The 15,159-nt window shown below is 41.9% G+C and overlaps 2 protein-coding genes across 3 annotated transcripts; one reads left to right on the top strand and one right to left on the bottom strand.

Moving 5' to 3' along the window:
• Nucleotides 1-6,562: 6,562 nt before the first annotated feature.
• Mrpl51 (mitochondrial ribosomal protein L51) lies at nucleotides 6,563-7,539 on the top strand. Of its 2 annotated transcripts, none has more exons than XM_076437681.1 (2): nucleotides 6,563-6,895; nucleotides 6,971-7,539. In XM_076437681.1, exon 2 carries the CDS (start codon nucleotides 7,013-7,015, stop codon nucleotides 7,499-7,501), a length of 489 nt encoding a protein of 162 aa, XP_076293796.1. In that variant the 5' UTR covers nucleotides 6,563-6,895; nucleotides 6,971-7,012; the 3' UTR covers nucleotides 7,502-7,539. The 2 variants fall into 2 exon arrangements, with proteins under 2 accessions (XP_076293796.1, XP_076293795.1); XM_076437680.1 differs by having other exon boundaries at nucleotides 6,568-6,895; nucleotides 7,012-7,539.
• A 688-nt stretch (nucleotides 7,540-8,227) lies between these two features.
• Nucleotides 8,228-14,549, bottom strand: LOC143215504 (dipeptidyl peptidase 9). The gene is made up of 10 exons (XM_076437653.1): nucleotides 12,001-14,549; nucleotides 11,440-11,574; nucleotides 11,181-11,343; nucleotides 10,854-11,095; nucleotides 10,483-10,794; nucleotides 9,833-10,119; nucleotides 9,433-9,761; nucleotides 9,100-9,351; nucleotides 8,755-9,027; nucleotides 8,228-8,693 (listed from the first exon to the last, which is right to left on the bottom strand). The coding sequence occupies exons 1-10, from the start codon at nucleotides 12,168-12,170 to the stop codon at nucleotides 8,346-8,348; spliced, it is 2,511 nt and encodes an 836-aa protein (XP_076293768.1). The 5' UTR covers nucleotides 12,171-14,549; the 3' UTR covers nucleotides 8,228-8,345.
• Nucleotides 14,550-15,159: the final 610 nt, after the last annotated feature.

Genomic DNA, 15,159 nt, shown 5'->3' with positions numbered 1-15,159 from the left:
CTCCGGGCGAATTAGATCCGAGGAAATGATGTTTCGAAGGAGAGGGATGATTTGTTATCTAGAGAAATGATAAGTCGGGAACAACCACGCCAGATGACGCGCCTCCTGGACGAATCGCCGGCGTATCGTCCGAATAATTTCATTCGGGAATATTCCACCGGTATAACGGATGATTGACAGTACAATAATAACGGCGATTACGACAATATTGAAGCAGCGGCTGACTTTGTTACGGCTGTAACTAGGGGATTTTCCCCCTGTCCGGGGACACCCTAACCGCCCTTAACTTACTGCATCAGTTTCGCAAATTGAACGACCTTGGCTCCGGATCCGTTTCACGCAACCTCTCGGAGCGAGGGAGAGGGAGGATCTTTGATATTATACGCTGTCTGCCGTTGCAATTTTTATCCGCAGCGCTGCAATTTCGAAAAGTATTTCTTCAAGAAATTCCAATCTTTTTATTCCAGTCAACGAAGTTTGCGAACCGACTATGGTCTCGATCCTTTCCGAATGAATTCCCGAAATCTTTGAGCTACGAGCACGATGGCCCACTTCAAATATTTCCGGTCTCCATTCGGATCCCTATTGCGCTTCAATTTGTATTTCTTGTTCGAATGTTGCTGCTCATTATAATTTATAATGTGCGCTCCATTACAGATATTTACTCAAATTTATTATTATTATTCCATACGGACCGAGGTCCTCTTATACACATGTATACAGTTTTTACACTATAACTGATAAAAACAAAAAGAAACATAACAGAAAAAGTTTTAACATAAAATTTACATAAGAATGGACAAGCTCGAAACTAAACAAATACAGGTACGATTAACAAATAGTCTTGCGTAATTTTTCTTTGAATGCCTGTAACGTGCCATTAAAAAAATCAATATTATCATATATTCAGATAATTGTAAAATTTGGGCTAGAGAGAGTCAAAGAATGCGAGTGAGATACTTGAAAATAAATGAAACAAATTCCGAGGGTAGGCAAGTGGAATTCGCATTTAAAAAGTCAGAAGATTATGTTCGCCATGAGTGGTCGACTGAATCGAACGCGAAAAGAAAGGAACAGGAGACACGGAGAGAGTGGTCTGGGGGGGTTCGCACCCTCCACCCCCTAAGCATCGTTTGCCGTTCCTCCCTCCTCTATTTATCATCCGACTACTCGTCTGCTGACTTGTTATTAAATTAATCCTTCGTTTAGTCAAATTGATGCATCGATATCATAGAGCAGTCATAACTCACGGCACCCTTTCCACCGTGATTAGTGCACACGCAGCGCCCCGTTTTCACGCGCGACCCCTGATCCGAGCAACCATAGGGGTCTCTGCTCGCCGATTCCCTATTTACGCCGATCCCGGTGCTACACTATTTATTAACATCGTTGCTTATCGTTCGCGCAATCGTCCTGGTGACGTCGCGCGACTGGGGAGCTCATTGGTGGAACAGGGAACCAATATTCGCGAGTCGAATCGATCCGGAAACGATTTCGCGGTTCTCCGTTCCCTGATGGTCCCCGGATCCTTGGGCGTTCTTCTTCAATACTTTGATTGGTCTGTGAAATCAAAGTAATTTATTCACGGAAATTAAAATGTGCCTGTAATTGTGAAAGTGGTATAAGTGAATATTTAAAAAGAAGTGAGTCTATCAGATATTACTACACAGCGAATTTGATGCATTCATGACAAAAATGAGTAAGTGCAATTTGAAACGGTAAAATTATTAGAAGAATTTTAAAATACTGTTATATATTATTTTCAACCTATTAAACAAACTACGAAGAAAAATTGCAATTCAGGTGGAAAATTTTTATTTTGCATAAAAGTTCGCTGTCTAGTTATTAGCAGGGACCAAAAATAATAATCGTTCGGTCCGTTCATAATAACTATTGATGAGAAAATTCATTTTGGTTGCTTATTTAATTATTGAGTTGTCTACCCTTTTTCGGATGGAGCAAGTCTGTGAAATTCATTGACAAGGTTTCGTACAACAAGACGAATCAACAAACCATAAGAACAACCCAAAATTTGTTTGTTTGTCACATTGAATGTTGATTGTAGCAATTAATTTTACTAATAAAAAATTTATAAAATGATTGGTCGTCTACCATTTGAAAGTTGTACTATTTAATAATAACTGTTACAAATTTCCTTCATCGATAACTGTTATGAGCGACCGAAATAAACTTCTCCCATCGATAACTGTTATGAGCGATGGAAATAAATTTCTCTCATTGATAACTGTTACCTATAAGTGATCGAAATGAATTTCTCTCAACGATAACATTTGCCAACAAGAGAACAAATTTTCGGTTCCTTATAATCCTTATTTGTAACCAATACGATTTTAGTCGATGAAATGCTTGTTATTCTATGATTTTTTTCCTTTTTAGTTATAACAGTTCCTGATTATTACACATCACATCATTTTAAATTAATTCAATGTAACTTTTACGATATTGTCAAAAATGAACCGTCAGGTGGTGCTTGTTATTTCCACATTATATGGAACTCATTTAGCGTTAATTTTGAAAATGGTCTAAGTCAATTCAAACTTTAATACATATAATTAATTTAGTTATAAATTAAAATGTTACATAATATAAAAATATTATTTAATTTCCTCAAATGTGTGTGTGTGTGTGTGTGTGTGTGTAATCCTTTAATATCTCGAAACAAGAAACACACGACTTAGACCACTTTCATGATTACGGGCGCAAATGGAAATGAATTCGTCATTAACAATTATTTCCCAACCGTTTCAAAAACGATAATTCGTACTTCATGGAGCCCGGGAACCGTTCGATCGCGAATAGAAGATCCGGTTGATATTTTCGGGAAAAGTTTTCGTAATTCGGGGAAACGCGTGATATCTGTCGTCATCGCGTGGAATATAATTTCGCCTCGAAATTAACATCGGAGACCGGTCGGCGTCGCGTGGTCTCGTTCGCGACGCCGCGCCGCTTGTGTTCGCGTCCAATTAACTTAAAAATCAACATTTAATTCTGTCGAGGGCGAAAAAAACAAAAGGCGGCGACGGCGGGGGCGTACGGGGAAATAATTGAACCGGGGAGGGAGAAAAAAGGAACATAAATCCGCAATAACGGGAGCTGTCCGATTGTTTATCGGGCCGTAGGATCCGATCAATCACGAAACGACAGGAAGCAAATACTGAAATCAGTGAGTCGCCGCGCAATTAGTATACGCGATAGAGACGTTGATGGCCGCGACGCTGGGACTTTTTTATTTTTCCGTCTCCTCCGGAAAGTGCGGGCACCATGGTGTGCGTAAGAGAGAGATGAAAAGAGAGCGAGAGAGGTGGGGGTGCAGAGGGTGCACGTTTTCAATTTGAATACCGATTAATCTGACCGAATAATCTTACCGTATATTCCGTTCCGGTCTGGTCCTCCGATATTCGTTTGAGGGGTGTTTTGTTTTTCCGTTTCCCCCCCCCCCTATATGGTGTACGCGCGTGAGTATTTTTTTGTCCCCCCTCGGAAAACAAAGCAACGAAAAAAAAATGAGCGAGAGAGGAAGAGAGAAAAACTAAACGGTTCCACTTTATCGTGCGGCGCGCAGCAATTAATAATAACAACGCAATCGGCCCGTATCTTTTATAACCTTTCCGGGTATAAATCGCGAAATTCTGGAATTATCAGGCAGCCGGAATGAAAGGCTATTTCCGTCGCGCGGAATCACGGGCAATATTTTACGCGGGATTGGGGTTGAACGCGGGACACATCGACGTTTGATATTTTTATGCAGTGGCGCCACCGCGGAGAGATTTACGAGGCAGATACGCGATCACAAAATGTCCGACACTAAATCAAACGTGTTGCATCGGAAAACATCAGAAATTATTATTGGGACTTTTATGGGATCGACGGGAAAGCGAAAGAAGAGCGCGAGCGCGCAGAGGCTGGCTCGCGTGCCCCTCCGATGGGTTACGCGTACACGCGTGAGCGCGATCGTTTTCATTGGCCAACTATCTTTCCGTCGATCTGTCCTCGGATAAATCCTGATACATCAGGGGCCCTGCACTTCTATCTCCCTCTCTCTCTCTCTCTCTCTCTTTCGCTCCCCTTCGATTTTTATATTCCGACGAAGAACGCGTTATGGCCATTCGTTCGACTGTCTGTCCCCCGTGTCACCGACGCCGCGCGCCGACCGTTTCCCTTGGAACGGAATCCGTAACGAACCTATAAATCGCTAAAATTCTAATATCGCCGCTGTTTCGGCTGTCCGGACGATTGACAGAGATACATTCCCACCGGCTACAACCGGCAAACGAAACTACTTCCACGAATATTTCACTCGCCGCGAGCTTTTCGAACTAATCGGCGCAAATTGAATTAGAACTTGCCGCTACCACCGGCTAAGTCCTCTCGAAAGTTGTCTGGCCCACACGATCAACAATCGGCGCCGTATAAAAATATATAAAACGACGGACGTGCATCTTGATTGGCTGCAACGAAATTATGTACTTCAACGAATATTTCATTCGATAGTCTAGATTTTGGCACAACAATCGAGGCCACATTTGAGAAGCGTAGAAGTACAGGGTGTAAAGAAATTATACATGTATCGCGGCCACCTAAATGAGTCCACATTAATGAAAGAATATTATCAACGAAGAGGTCGCAACAATTATAGATAACAATTATCATTTATTAAGAGAACGGTTGAGTTGCTACCAGAAAGATATTTTGTTTTTTTTTTAACCTCATCTTCAAGTTCTTGGTGAATTTTGCGGGGAGATTTTTATGTCAGTTTGTGCACCAGATCGTAGATGTAGAATCGTGCTATGGTGGCCGCGGCATATAATTTCTTCACACCCTGTACATATAGCCTCGACAAGTATAATTCTAATGAATAGAGTTACCAGATTTTGGTTCTTCGTTTTAACAGTCTCTGCGAGTCTTTTATAAAAATTCGACGAAACCGACCGTCTCCGTGGTTGTTGTTCGTAATTCGGTATCTCGGTTGAGAGATTGCTGCGACGACGACGAAATCCGTCGTGTTAGAGCCGTTTCCCCGGTGCTAACGAAGGAATACGGGTTTTCGTAGCCGGATAGCCCCTCGCCGCCCGCCCCCGGGCCCCGTTCCTTTTCATTCTTTATCCTTGGAAGAAATAAAGGCAGAGTCGTAACAGCGGAATGATTAATATCCGGCTGACAGTTTGTGAAACGGGCAGCCAATAAACGGGATAAAAGTACTGGTGAAAAATAGCGCGCTCATTAGGGGTACAGTGACATCTGCGACTGGCTGCGCCGAAACTCTCCTCGAGAACAGTCACGGGAGAGAAGCTGCCCGGACGAAGGGGACAAAGAAGACAGGTTTATTAAAGTAATGCCCGGATCATTTTAATATTCGAATGGGAACGCGCTCGCGAGCATTCCCAGCCGCGCCAAACACGAGAACAACGTTTCTAATCTTCCTAATCTACTCTGGGACTGTTAACGTCGTCGAATCGATCGGCCCCCCGCTGTTGTTGCTTCATTGTTTACTGGCTCGTTCGTGGCTCCTCCACTGTTTCGTTTGCTCTTGCTAATTAGAATTCTTTCAATTTCATTCGCATCTTTTTGCTCATTGAGGAGAGGAGTGACTCTCATCTCAAACCAAAGTGACACTAAATAAATGATTCTTTTTTTTTTGGTTACTTAAGATAATTTGGACTTAAGAAAGTCCCAATAATTTATTGCATAAGTCCCATATCTTAAATTTATCGTACTGGCGACTAATTATTGCTAATTTCGAAACAATATTCCACCCAACGAAGAATAGAAATACTACAACCATCTAGCGGTGGAAGAATCGAAGCAAACCATCCCTATAGGAAAATGCACCCCGGAAAACGGATCGAAACGTGACAATTCAAGGATTAAAACAGTATTCCGAAGGTATAGAATTGTTCAGAAGAACTTTCTACATCCACATCATACACGAAAGTTTAATCATTGTTAAACAATTGTGTTAATATTTAATATTTACTGCAGCCGCAGATGATTCTTGCCGCTCTCCCCATAAGACGCAATGCTAAATCCGGCAAGAATCATCTGCTCCGTAAGAGCCTCCGTACAGCGCCAAAGGACGTAGCGGCAAAACGCTCAAACTGTTAGCCAAATATTAGTTCCGCTCATTCCCACAGATGGCGCCACGTGTCAATGCACTGTCGATAACGTTTGGCTACCAGTTTCAGCATTTCGCCACTACGTTCAGTGGCGCTGTTTTCAGATTTTGGTGGAAATGGTATGTAGCGCCACCTGGATGAAGGAGTTGAACTAAAATTTGTCCAACAGTTTGAGCATTTTGCCACTACGTCCTTTGGCGCTGTACGGAGGCTCTTACGGAGCAGATGATTCTTGCCGGAATTAGCATTAAACCTTATGACAAAAACGGCAAGAATTAATTGTACTCGCAATTGAAATAAATTAATTACTAATAACTATTTCTACGAGGAAGTAGATTTTTTTCTTCATTTTTTGAGCTACGATTTGCTTACCTTGTTCCTAGTAATTCGCAAATAAATTGCTTTTGAAAACTTTCTTTGTACAATGCGCCACCAATGACGTCATAGGTGCATTCAATTATATTGCAATAATAATAATAAATATCAACGAATCACATGAAATACTTTTCTCCACAATTCTAAATTTCCACACACACACAATGCTAAAAGATTACTATAATTTATTCATATCGCTCGTTATCAAGGTTTATCAACAAGGTTTATCCATATAACCTGCATTCGGGCGATTGGGTTTCTTCTGTTGTTCTGAAGATACCTAAAATAGATAAATCTAGGAAACATGTTAGACAAATTGGAATAAGTAGTCCAAGTCTGAAGGATATTTTCTAAAGCTCGAGATTCGACTTACTGATCTGTGGAACGTAAGTTAAACATGCTATTTCTACATTATTGATGATTGTAAAGTATCGTGCGAAAGTATGGTTATGTTTTCGTAGGAGCACGTCTGTAATTGGGATTAATTGTTGCAATTGTTTAGTATGTCGTGGTTCATGAATACAATACGAACGGCCGTCAGCGTATGGACTCCACAAGTGACGCCGGTGCGATTTCGCTACTTCGCAGACAAAGTAGCGAAGGGTCGTCTCGTCCGACGATACGGTTACAAGGACCCTATAGACATGAAAGGGCTTTTGCCTCGGAACAGCGAATTTAAGTTGCCTATGCCAATGTACAAACCGAAGGACGCTTGGATCGAGAAGAAAGCGTTGTTTGGTCAAAACGATTACATAGATATTTTAGGGTACAATGATCTGCATCCTACCAGAATTCTGTACAACGTACCATCCTGGCTGAAAGGAGTAAGCGGGAACGAGTATCAAGTGTTATTACGGAAGCAGAAAATGTGGAAGAGAGGAATATTCCCAATAGCCAGGCCAACAAAATGGAAGGAAATGCTGAAGAGAATGCGTTATCTGTATAAATACCTAAATAGGAAAACGAAAACGTTTGCTAGTAGTAAACAGTAATGTATATTTGAGTAATAAAATATCGAATTATAATTGTACATTGAAATAATTCTCGATCTATGCCCATTAATCTCTTATGCAGCTAATATCCTGGGGGGTTCTCGTATAACAACGATAATAACATCCTAACTGAATACAAAAACAATGAATTTGGGTTTATCACACTGTATATGTATTCGAATACGTACTTTTCAATTAATGTTTATTGTAAAAATGTGAATGATTGCTCGCGCGTATGTACACAAGTAGTCAAACATAAAATAGTGACAGCCAAAAAAATTCAGATATATATTTCTAGCGAATATTATGTATACCTTGTAAGTACAGTTACAGGACAATTCTAAGAAAAAAAAAAAGAAGAAGAATGTATGCCGTTCTAAGGACGCATATATGTATATATGTACAGAGGAGTTAAAGAGTATTGTCCATTTCTTAAAAAAGTAACATTCAATCTCATCGTTGTAAAGCTCTACGGTATTTCGTTAAAACGGCTGCACGGATTGTGTTTGCTAAGTTATGCGATCCGCTGTTACGGTGAAATGCATGACGGAAAAAAATTTGGTTGTCTCTCTACCACTAATGACAAAAATCTCTTTCTCGTGTATGCGTTCTGAACTTTCCGTTATATTTCTAATCCAGTAAAATTATAATAGGATCCGAGAAATAGATATCGAGTGTGTGTGTGTGTATTTAGGCAATCTCGTCGCGAGGCTCAAGGTCACGACGAACAATTTTCAATTTCTTTAATATATGTACACAATGTAATGGCAGTCACACTTAACCTGTTAAAATCCTGTTTTAACCAATGTGTTATCGCTTTATATCCGATCGGGAACAAATGGATTCACAAATGATTTTGTAAGAAAAATAATAGAGTAGTCTCGTAGTGTTTACTGGCGTCTAAACTTCGAAGGCTGTGTCTTTCGTTCGGGTAGACTTGCAGTTGATACGGTTTCCCGGACTTGACGAGAGCATCGATCAGCTGACTCGTGTGAAAGAAATGCACGTTCTCGTCGATAAGTCCGTGAATGATCAGCAACCGATTCTCCTCGTCGGGGAACTTGTCCACGTACGTTAAGATTGAGCTAGTGATGTAGCTGTGAGGATTGTTTTGCGGCAAATCCATGTAACGTTCGGTGTAGCCGGTATCGTAAAAATTCCAGGAAGTAACAGGAGCGCCAGCGATCGCCAACTACAAGTTTACAAAAGGTTTAATATCTATCGAAACTCTTGCTGAGACCAGGATCGTGTACCTTGAATATTTCAGGATACTGTATCAAGCCCATCAGGCTCAAATATCCTCCATAAGACCAGCCATGCAGAGCTACACGATCTAAATCGATGTAACCAGTTGTATCCGCCAACCACTTCAACATTTCAACTTGATCGCTCAACTCGACCGTTCCCAATCTGTGTTGTAGATGACTCTCGAACACTAAACCTCTATGATGAGAGCCACGATTATCAATCAACACCACGCAGTAGCCTTGAGCGGCTAACATGTGCATCCTCAAATGCCTCATCCCCTGGAAAAATAATAAACTCCGATAAATTAGCATGAGTTAAGCCGCTAGTTGTCCTGCTTCCGTGATGCTGACCTTGAACGTGTTCGATACTAATTGCACTTCTGGACCGCCGTAGACGTTCAATATCGTAGGATATCTGACGCCCTGTTGGAAATTATGCGGCTTGAATATCATAGAATAAATCGTGTCGCCAGACGATATCTTATGTGTGAAAATCTCTGGGGTGAACAACTCGGATTGAGGAGCTGACGGTTCCAGCAAGTATCCGACAGGAGTCAGGCAGATGTTGTCTACCGTCCAATCTTTCTGCGTTATTCTGAATACCTGTAACAATCGGTCGATTAAAGTTTCCCGGGATTCTGGGGACCTATCCAGGTCTTTTAGGCCTCTATCGAGATTGCGTACCTGGCAGGTGGGTAATGTCTTGATCGAGCTATACACAGTGACTAACATCGTGCATTCCTTATTGAAATATATACTGTTGTAACTGTAACCCGGTCTCGTAAGCAGTCTTATCTCCAATGGCCGGTTCAAGGAAACAGCGTAAACATGCTGCTCCAACGGGCCTTCGCGCAAGCCACGAAAATATACAATGGAGTTGGCTTCGTCCACCCATAATTTTCTGCCTAACACTTCCCACTCTCCTTGAGTTAACGCAATCTTGGACGTAACTCTGGGTTGCAAGAAGACACTGTCCATTCTGTCTAACGGCTCATCCACCTCATTGTTTATACCTTCCAATAAAAACAGCCACGATTACTCGACAATGTCAACCACGCGAAACGTAATTCGGCCGATGTTTCACCTGATATTCGAGATGTTATGAGATACAGGTGTCGATAGTCCGATTCCTCGCTACCCCAAAGGAACTTGACCTCCGACGGGTTGTCGGACGGTAAGAAATAGAGTAGATCGTTCAGATTGATCCAAGTCGAGCTCTGTTCAGAGTATATCACTTGAACGCTCGCCGACGACGATGTAAATTGATTCTCCCAATTATATACATTCGGCGGTGGTTCCGAAAAATTATCTATCGATAACAAAACTAATTCGAGCCTTTGCTGCTTTCTGTCCAACAGCTGGACCCAGACGCTAAACGTGTACAAAAGGTTATAGATCGTCGCCGTTTGCGTACGGGAAAAGCGGGATATAGTCTTTCTCGATAATTGTCCCAAATGTCTGGCTTTTAACCCTTATGTAGTCAACCAAAATGTGTAGATTGTTTGAAACCTTTCTGTATTTAACATGTTTGCACAAATTCTTATTATAAGACTATAAATTAATATAGTAGCGAGTAAAGAAATTGTTGAAAGAAATACAGTAAATAGGTACCCAGTTCGGCAGAAGTCAAAGAATAGCATCCCTGGTCGGACTCGTGATTTGGACAATTATCGAGAAGACACTGTACACCCTCCGCACCGTGATACGGGACAGAGGGTGTACGTTTCCACTTACTATTGAGCGTCAGGAGTCCATCCCACTCTGACCATGTACTCCATCCAGGGAAACATAGTGTGCAGTGGGTACTGGAGCTCCAGGATATCGATGTTGACTATCTGCAGTGTTTCGGTTAATCGAAATTGCACCATCTTCAGGTTGCTCTTCGCGTTCGGCGTGCCGGCTCTGGGAAACCTAAATTCATCGATCTCCTCGGAGTTCGCCGGTGACGGGAAACAAAATATTTTCACGTCGCTCTCGTCGACCTCCTCGTAAACTATTCTATAAATTCCGTCGTTGGATTTCGGCTGCCACCAGTAACCGGTGTACCTGCATAAACACACACGATGCACATCAAGAAAATATTTCTCTGTAAACAACCTACAGACCTAGCGAACTCCTCTTGCATCACGTAAGACGGTGTGCCCGCCGTAAGAGGGTCGTCCGTTAAATTCCTTCCACCTTTTCTCGCGTGTGTCAGTCTCAAGGAGGAACCCGTGATGCTGTGCGACAGATACAGGTCTCCGGAGCACGTGTGAGCGATCAGCGCATTGTTCCATGGACAAATTTGTGGGCACAGTTTCGCGCCGGATGTGGCCGCTCGGATCTCGGACGGGAAGAGCGGCCCAGCCTACCATTTAAAACCATCCCCCCATTATTTTCAGTTCCTACTACAAGCTACAAATTTATTCTACAGTCGGAACACAGGGGAATACCATGAATCCTGTGTCTATACATTGGTAAAGGCTACTAGCAGCTGGGAAAACTAGTTTCCCACTCTCTGGGTGAATTTCGTAACTGGTAATGCCACACGTGACTAATCTTTTCCTCTCCCATAGCAACTGCTCCTCCTTCGACAAGATTTTGGTGCTCGACACCCTGCAATCGGCGAAGCAGATTCGTTAGATGATAAAGTCCTGTAGAGTGATTCTATAGACAAGTCGTTTCTCTCTCCGTAAAGAATAATCATATTACGTTTGAAAATTAGCTTCTATCACAGGCTGCCAATGGAGGAGGTACCCGTTGGCAAGATCGAAGTGAGCGATGTCCACGTACAGTAGAGTGGTCTCCCATCTGTTGTTCAGGCTGCTCAGGAAGTATATCCTGGTCCTAAAAAATTGGGAAAAATGTACATCCGACGATGTAAGGTAAGGCCACGTTCAGACAGCTGAGACGCAAGCATTTTGCTAGGTATGTTCACCAGCAGTGTGATCAAGCAGAGAATGCATCGGCGAACAGCAAAGAGTATTCGCTCGGGAGAAGATACATTGAAGGCTTTATTAAAATGCTGTATTCTACTTGCGATCAAGTCTGTTCAGTCTGGTCAAGCATAAAGAAGACAAGCAGAGAACGCATCGGCGAACAGCGAAGAGTGTTGGCTCGGAAGGAGACACGTTGAAGGCTTTATTAGAGTGCTGTATTTTGCTTGCGATCAACTGTGTTCAGTCTGGTCGAGGATACAGTAGATATTTGGCCAACAGGAAATCAGGTTTGGGGGGATTTGAGGTTAGGTTGAGACCAGAGGAATTTGCTTACCGTCCATCGGGGAGGGATCGAAAGGTGATGCATCCGGGTACAGAAACAACAGAGATCCCGGAAAGCTTTCTGCGTAGGTCGCTGACGACGCCTCTTAGTTCCGACCAAGTGTTTCGGTTAATCGCGATGACAGACGGGGTCCGGTCGCCCCCTTCGTTGCACGTCTCCATACTTCGTCCGTTCCCCAGAAGTCATTCGTTAAAAGGGCAACAGCGGGGCAACCACGATCATGTCAGACGTTCACCTAGAACCGATAGACGGTGGTCGCGACACGTCGCGAGATCTGCTGTCCAACAACCGTGCGCTCGTACAGCTTTATTTTTAGGTTATGCCCGCTTCGGACGGTTCTCACTTTCACCTTCTCCCCCGGACTGTCAGCCTCTCCCTTCTCTCGTCGGACCGCGACATTAATTTCGCGAATTCGCGAGCCCGACTATCCCGGATCCGTTTTCAAACGTGCTCGTTGCCAAAACTACTCGACAACCTGTCAGAAAGCTGCTGACAACCACAGCCTTTTGGCAGCGTTCGAAAGTCGACCGTCCAACACTGCTATTGTCCCGAACAGGCAACACGAACACGTGCGAACACAACGTCGTTACCAGCCCTGATATGATATCGAACTTTCCCTTTTTAGTCATTCACCTTCACGATTCTCGTCGCACCCTGACAGAAGGTGACGATCAAAATAACCGACAGACCATGCTGCATCATCCCCGCAACTTTTCCTCGGCTGTAACATTGTCGAAGATTGTCGGTTGCGGTTTTCAGAATTCTACGCGGCAGCGGTTCTCATCGGAAATCGGCGAAACTTTGTTACCAATTTATTTAATTGCTCTCCTCGGTGATTAATGATTTATTACGGTTTATTATCGCAGGGGATTCTTCAATTGTTGTTCTTTGGGTTTAGGCGGTTCGCATATATCTAGTAATGGCACCTTGAGGTGTCGAATTAACTTTTAATTACTCGCATATGACACTTTTATTATAGCAAATTTAGAAGGGTGTCGACCACACTAGCAACTACGATTTATTTTACGGTGTTGTAGGTCAAGAGGTTAAAGCAGTTACTTTATTGAATAAACATTTATTTATGGTGGAGCCGTATAAAATTCCATGTATAAACAGTTACTGCATGATTATACATTATATATTATACATTAATCTGGCATTACCAATTAGACAAATTGAAAATCTAAACGCGGTGGTACAGCAACTAGAGTGGTTCGTTGCAATTGATGTTTATTTCAGTGGGAATAAAATTTATAGCAGCAAGACACTTGGAATGATTTGAAAAATAAATTTGCAGCGGGAGTCGAGCCTCTTTAGATTCGTCGTAGGCGCGCTTTTACCGGCCACGTGCAATCAGCTGTTAAATATTTCATATTATCTTGCGGCAGACTCCTCTCTCGACTTCACACACCTCTCTGAATAATTTCTTTTTATTATCGCTGCTACACACACTATTCGTCCACCGGAAGCATCGCAAATATTTAACGACATTTTTTATGAATGGATCTCACCTCTTAATCCGTTCGAGCACTTCGTCGCTCGCGCGATGCTCCATTCGTGTCTAGAATTATGCAAACGGAGGCGGCTCTTTGTCGTCGTTTTTTTTTTGTGCGTCAGTGAATTAAACGTAGAAAACCAACCGCCTCGACTTACCTGCTTTGTACATACATTCGAATAGTTCGTATGTAGTGTTCGTTCGACAGAAGAACGAGTTCCGACAAATGACGGGCAAATTATCCGCAACAACGTTCGCAAACCATCGCAGCATCGTAAACATTTCCTCGGGCGATATTTTCCTCAGTACGTTAGAATTTTATCAATTGCTCACCTGTTTACAAAGTAGTTTTCTCTTGGCCAACAAAACAAGTACACGACTCCCGTCCATTACAGACTCGGAAGCATGGCTAGCTCCTTAAGAGTACCCTCGTGCTTCGTAAAGCAACTGCGTTACCTCGAGGAAAGGCCAAAGTTTGATTTGCACACTTTGAAGAAAATCAAGAAAAACTACATGGTAAGGATTGCATTAATCCTATGCGCTCGGAGCTATTTTAACTCGAAAATGAAACATTTCCTCCGACCTAGAATTATTCCATTCTATATTCATTCTTTTCTTTGTACATATGAATACGAAATTGATATAACACACCTCGTTCAATACTTAAATGTTTAGTCGTTAGTTAGATACCAAAATATCTAATAATGTAAACAATAGTTTAAATAATCGAGTCACCACTCGAGTGCTAAGGGTTAAAATGTGCCAAACAGTCAAACCTGTTTTTGTGCGGTACATAGGGACCGCAGAAAAAACCGCACAAAAAAAGATATTCACAAACTTCATAAATAGCTATGACAAATAATTTTTCACAACAAATTTCTTTTTATGCGGTGGAGAAGGACCGCATAAAATAAGTCTCACTTAGAAAATATGTCTTTCTTTCCAAACAAAATAAATAATTAACTTACAAATTTTAAAAAAATTTAATTTCTCATTTTAAACATGGAGAGAAATTTTCAAAATGTACATAATTCAATACATATACAGGGTGTCCTGCTGAAACGAGATCAGCGGGATATCTCGGAAGACGTTGTCGTTATCAAAAAAGTGTTCCTACAAAAGTTGTTTGGTATGACGGGTTACATTACGTAGTATTAATTGTTTTCTTGCTGGTGGAGTGGTTGAGGACATTTCAAGGTCACCCTGATTTTTTAAAATAGAATGTCCTATTTTTATACCATAGATCGATGGAGTATCAAATTCCGAGTGTAAAAGTGTTGACCTTCATATGTTCTAAACCTAATAGTTAACGAGATATTATCCAACGAAGAAAGAGAATTGTTTCGATAATATCTCGTTAACTATTAGGTTTAGGACATATGAAGGTCAACACTTGTATACTCAGAATTTGATACTGTATCGATCTATGACATTCCATTCCACTTAAAAAAATCAAGGTGACCTTGGAATGTTCTCCACCACTCCACCCACAAGAAAACAATTAATACTACGTAATGTAGCCCGTCATACCAAACAACTTTTGTAGGAACACTTTTATGATAACGACAACGTCTTCCGAGATATCCTGCTTATCTGATATTCATATACTGCATAAAAAAATCGCATAAAAAAGAATCGTACAAAAACAGATTTGA

Source organism: Lasioglossum baleicum, chromosome 14 (assembly GCF_051020765.1).
Source record: "Lasioglossum baleicum chromosome 14, iyLasBale1, whole genome shotgun sequence".
In the NCBI taxonomy this organism is placed as follows: Eukaryota; Metazoa; Arthropoda; class Insecta; order Hymenoptera; family Halictidae; genus Lasioglossum; species Lasioglossum baleicum.
Note: the sequence above shows the minus strand (reverse complement) of the source record. Positions and strands in the feature narration are given on the sequence as shown.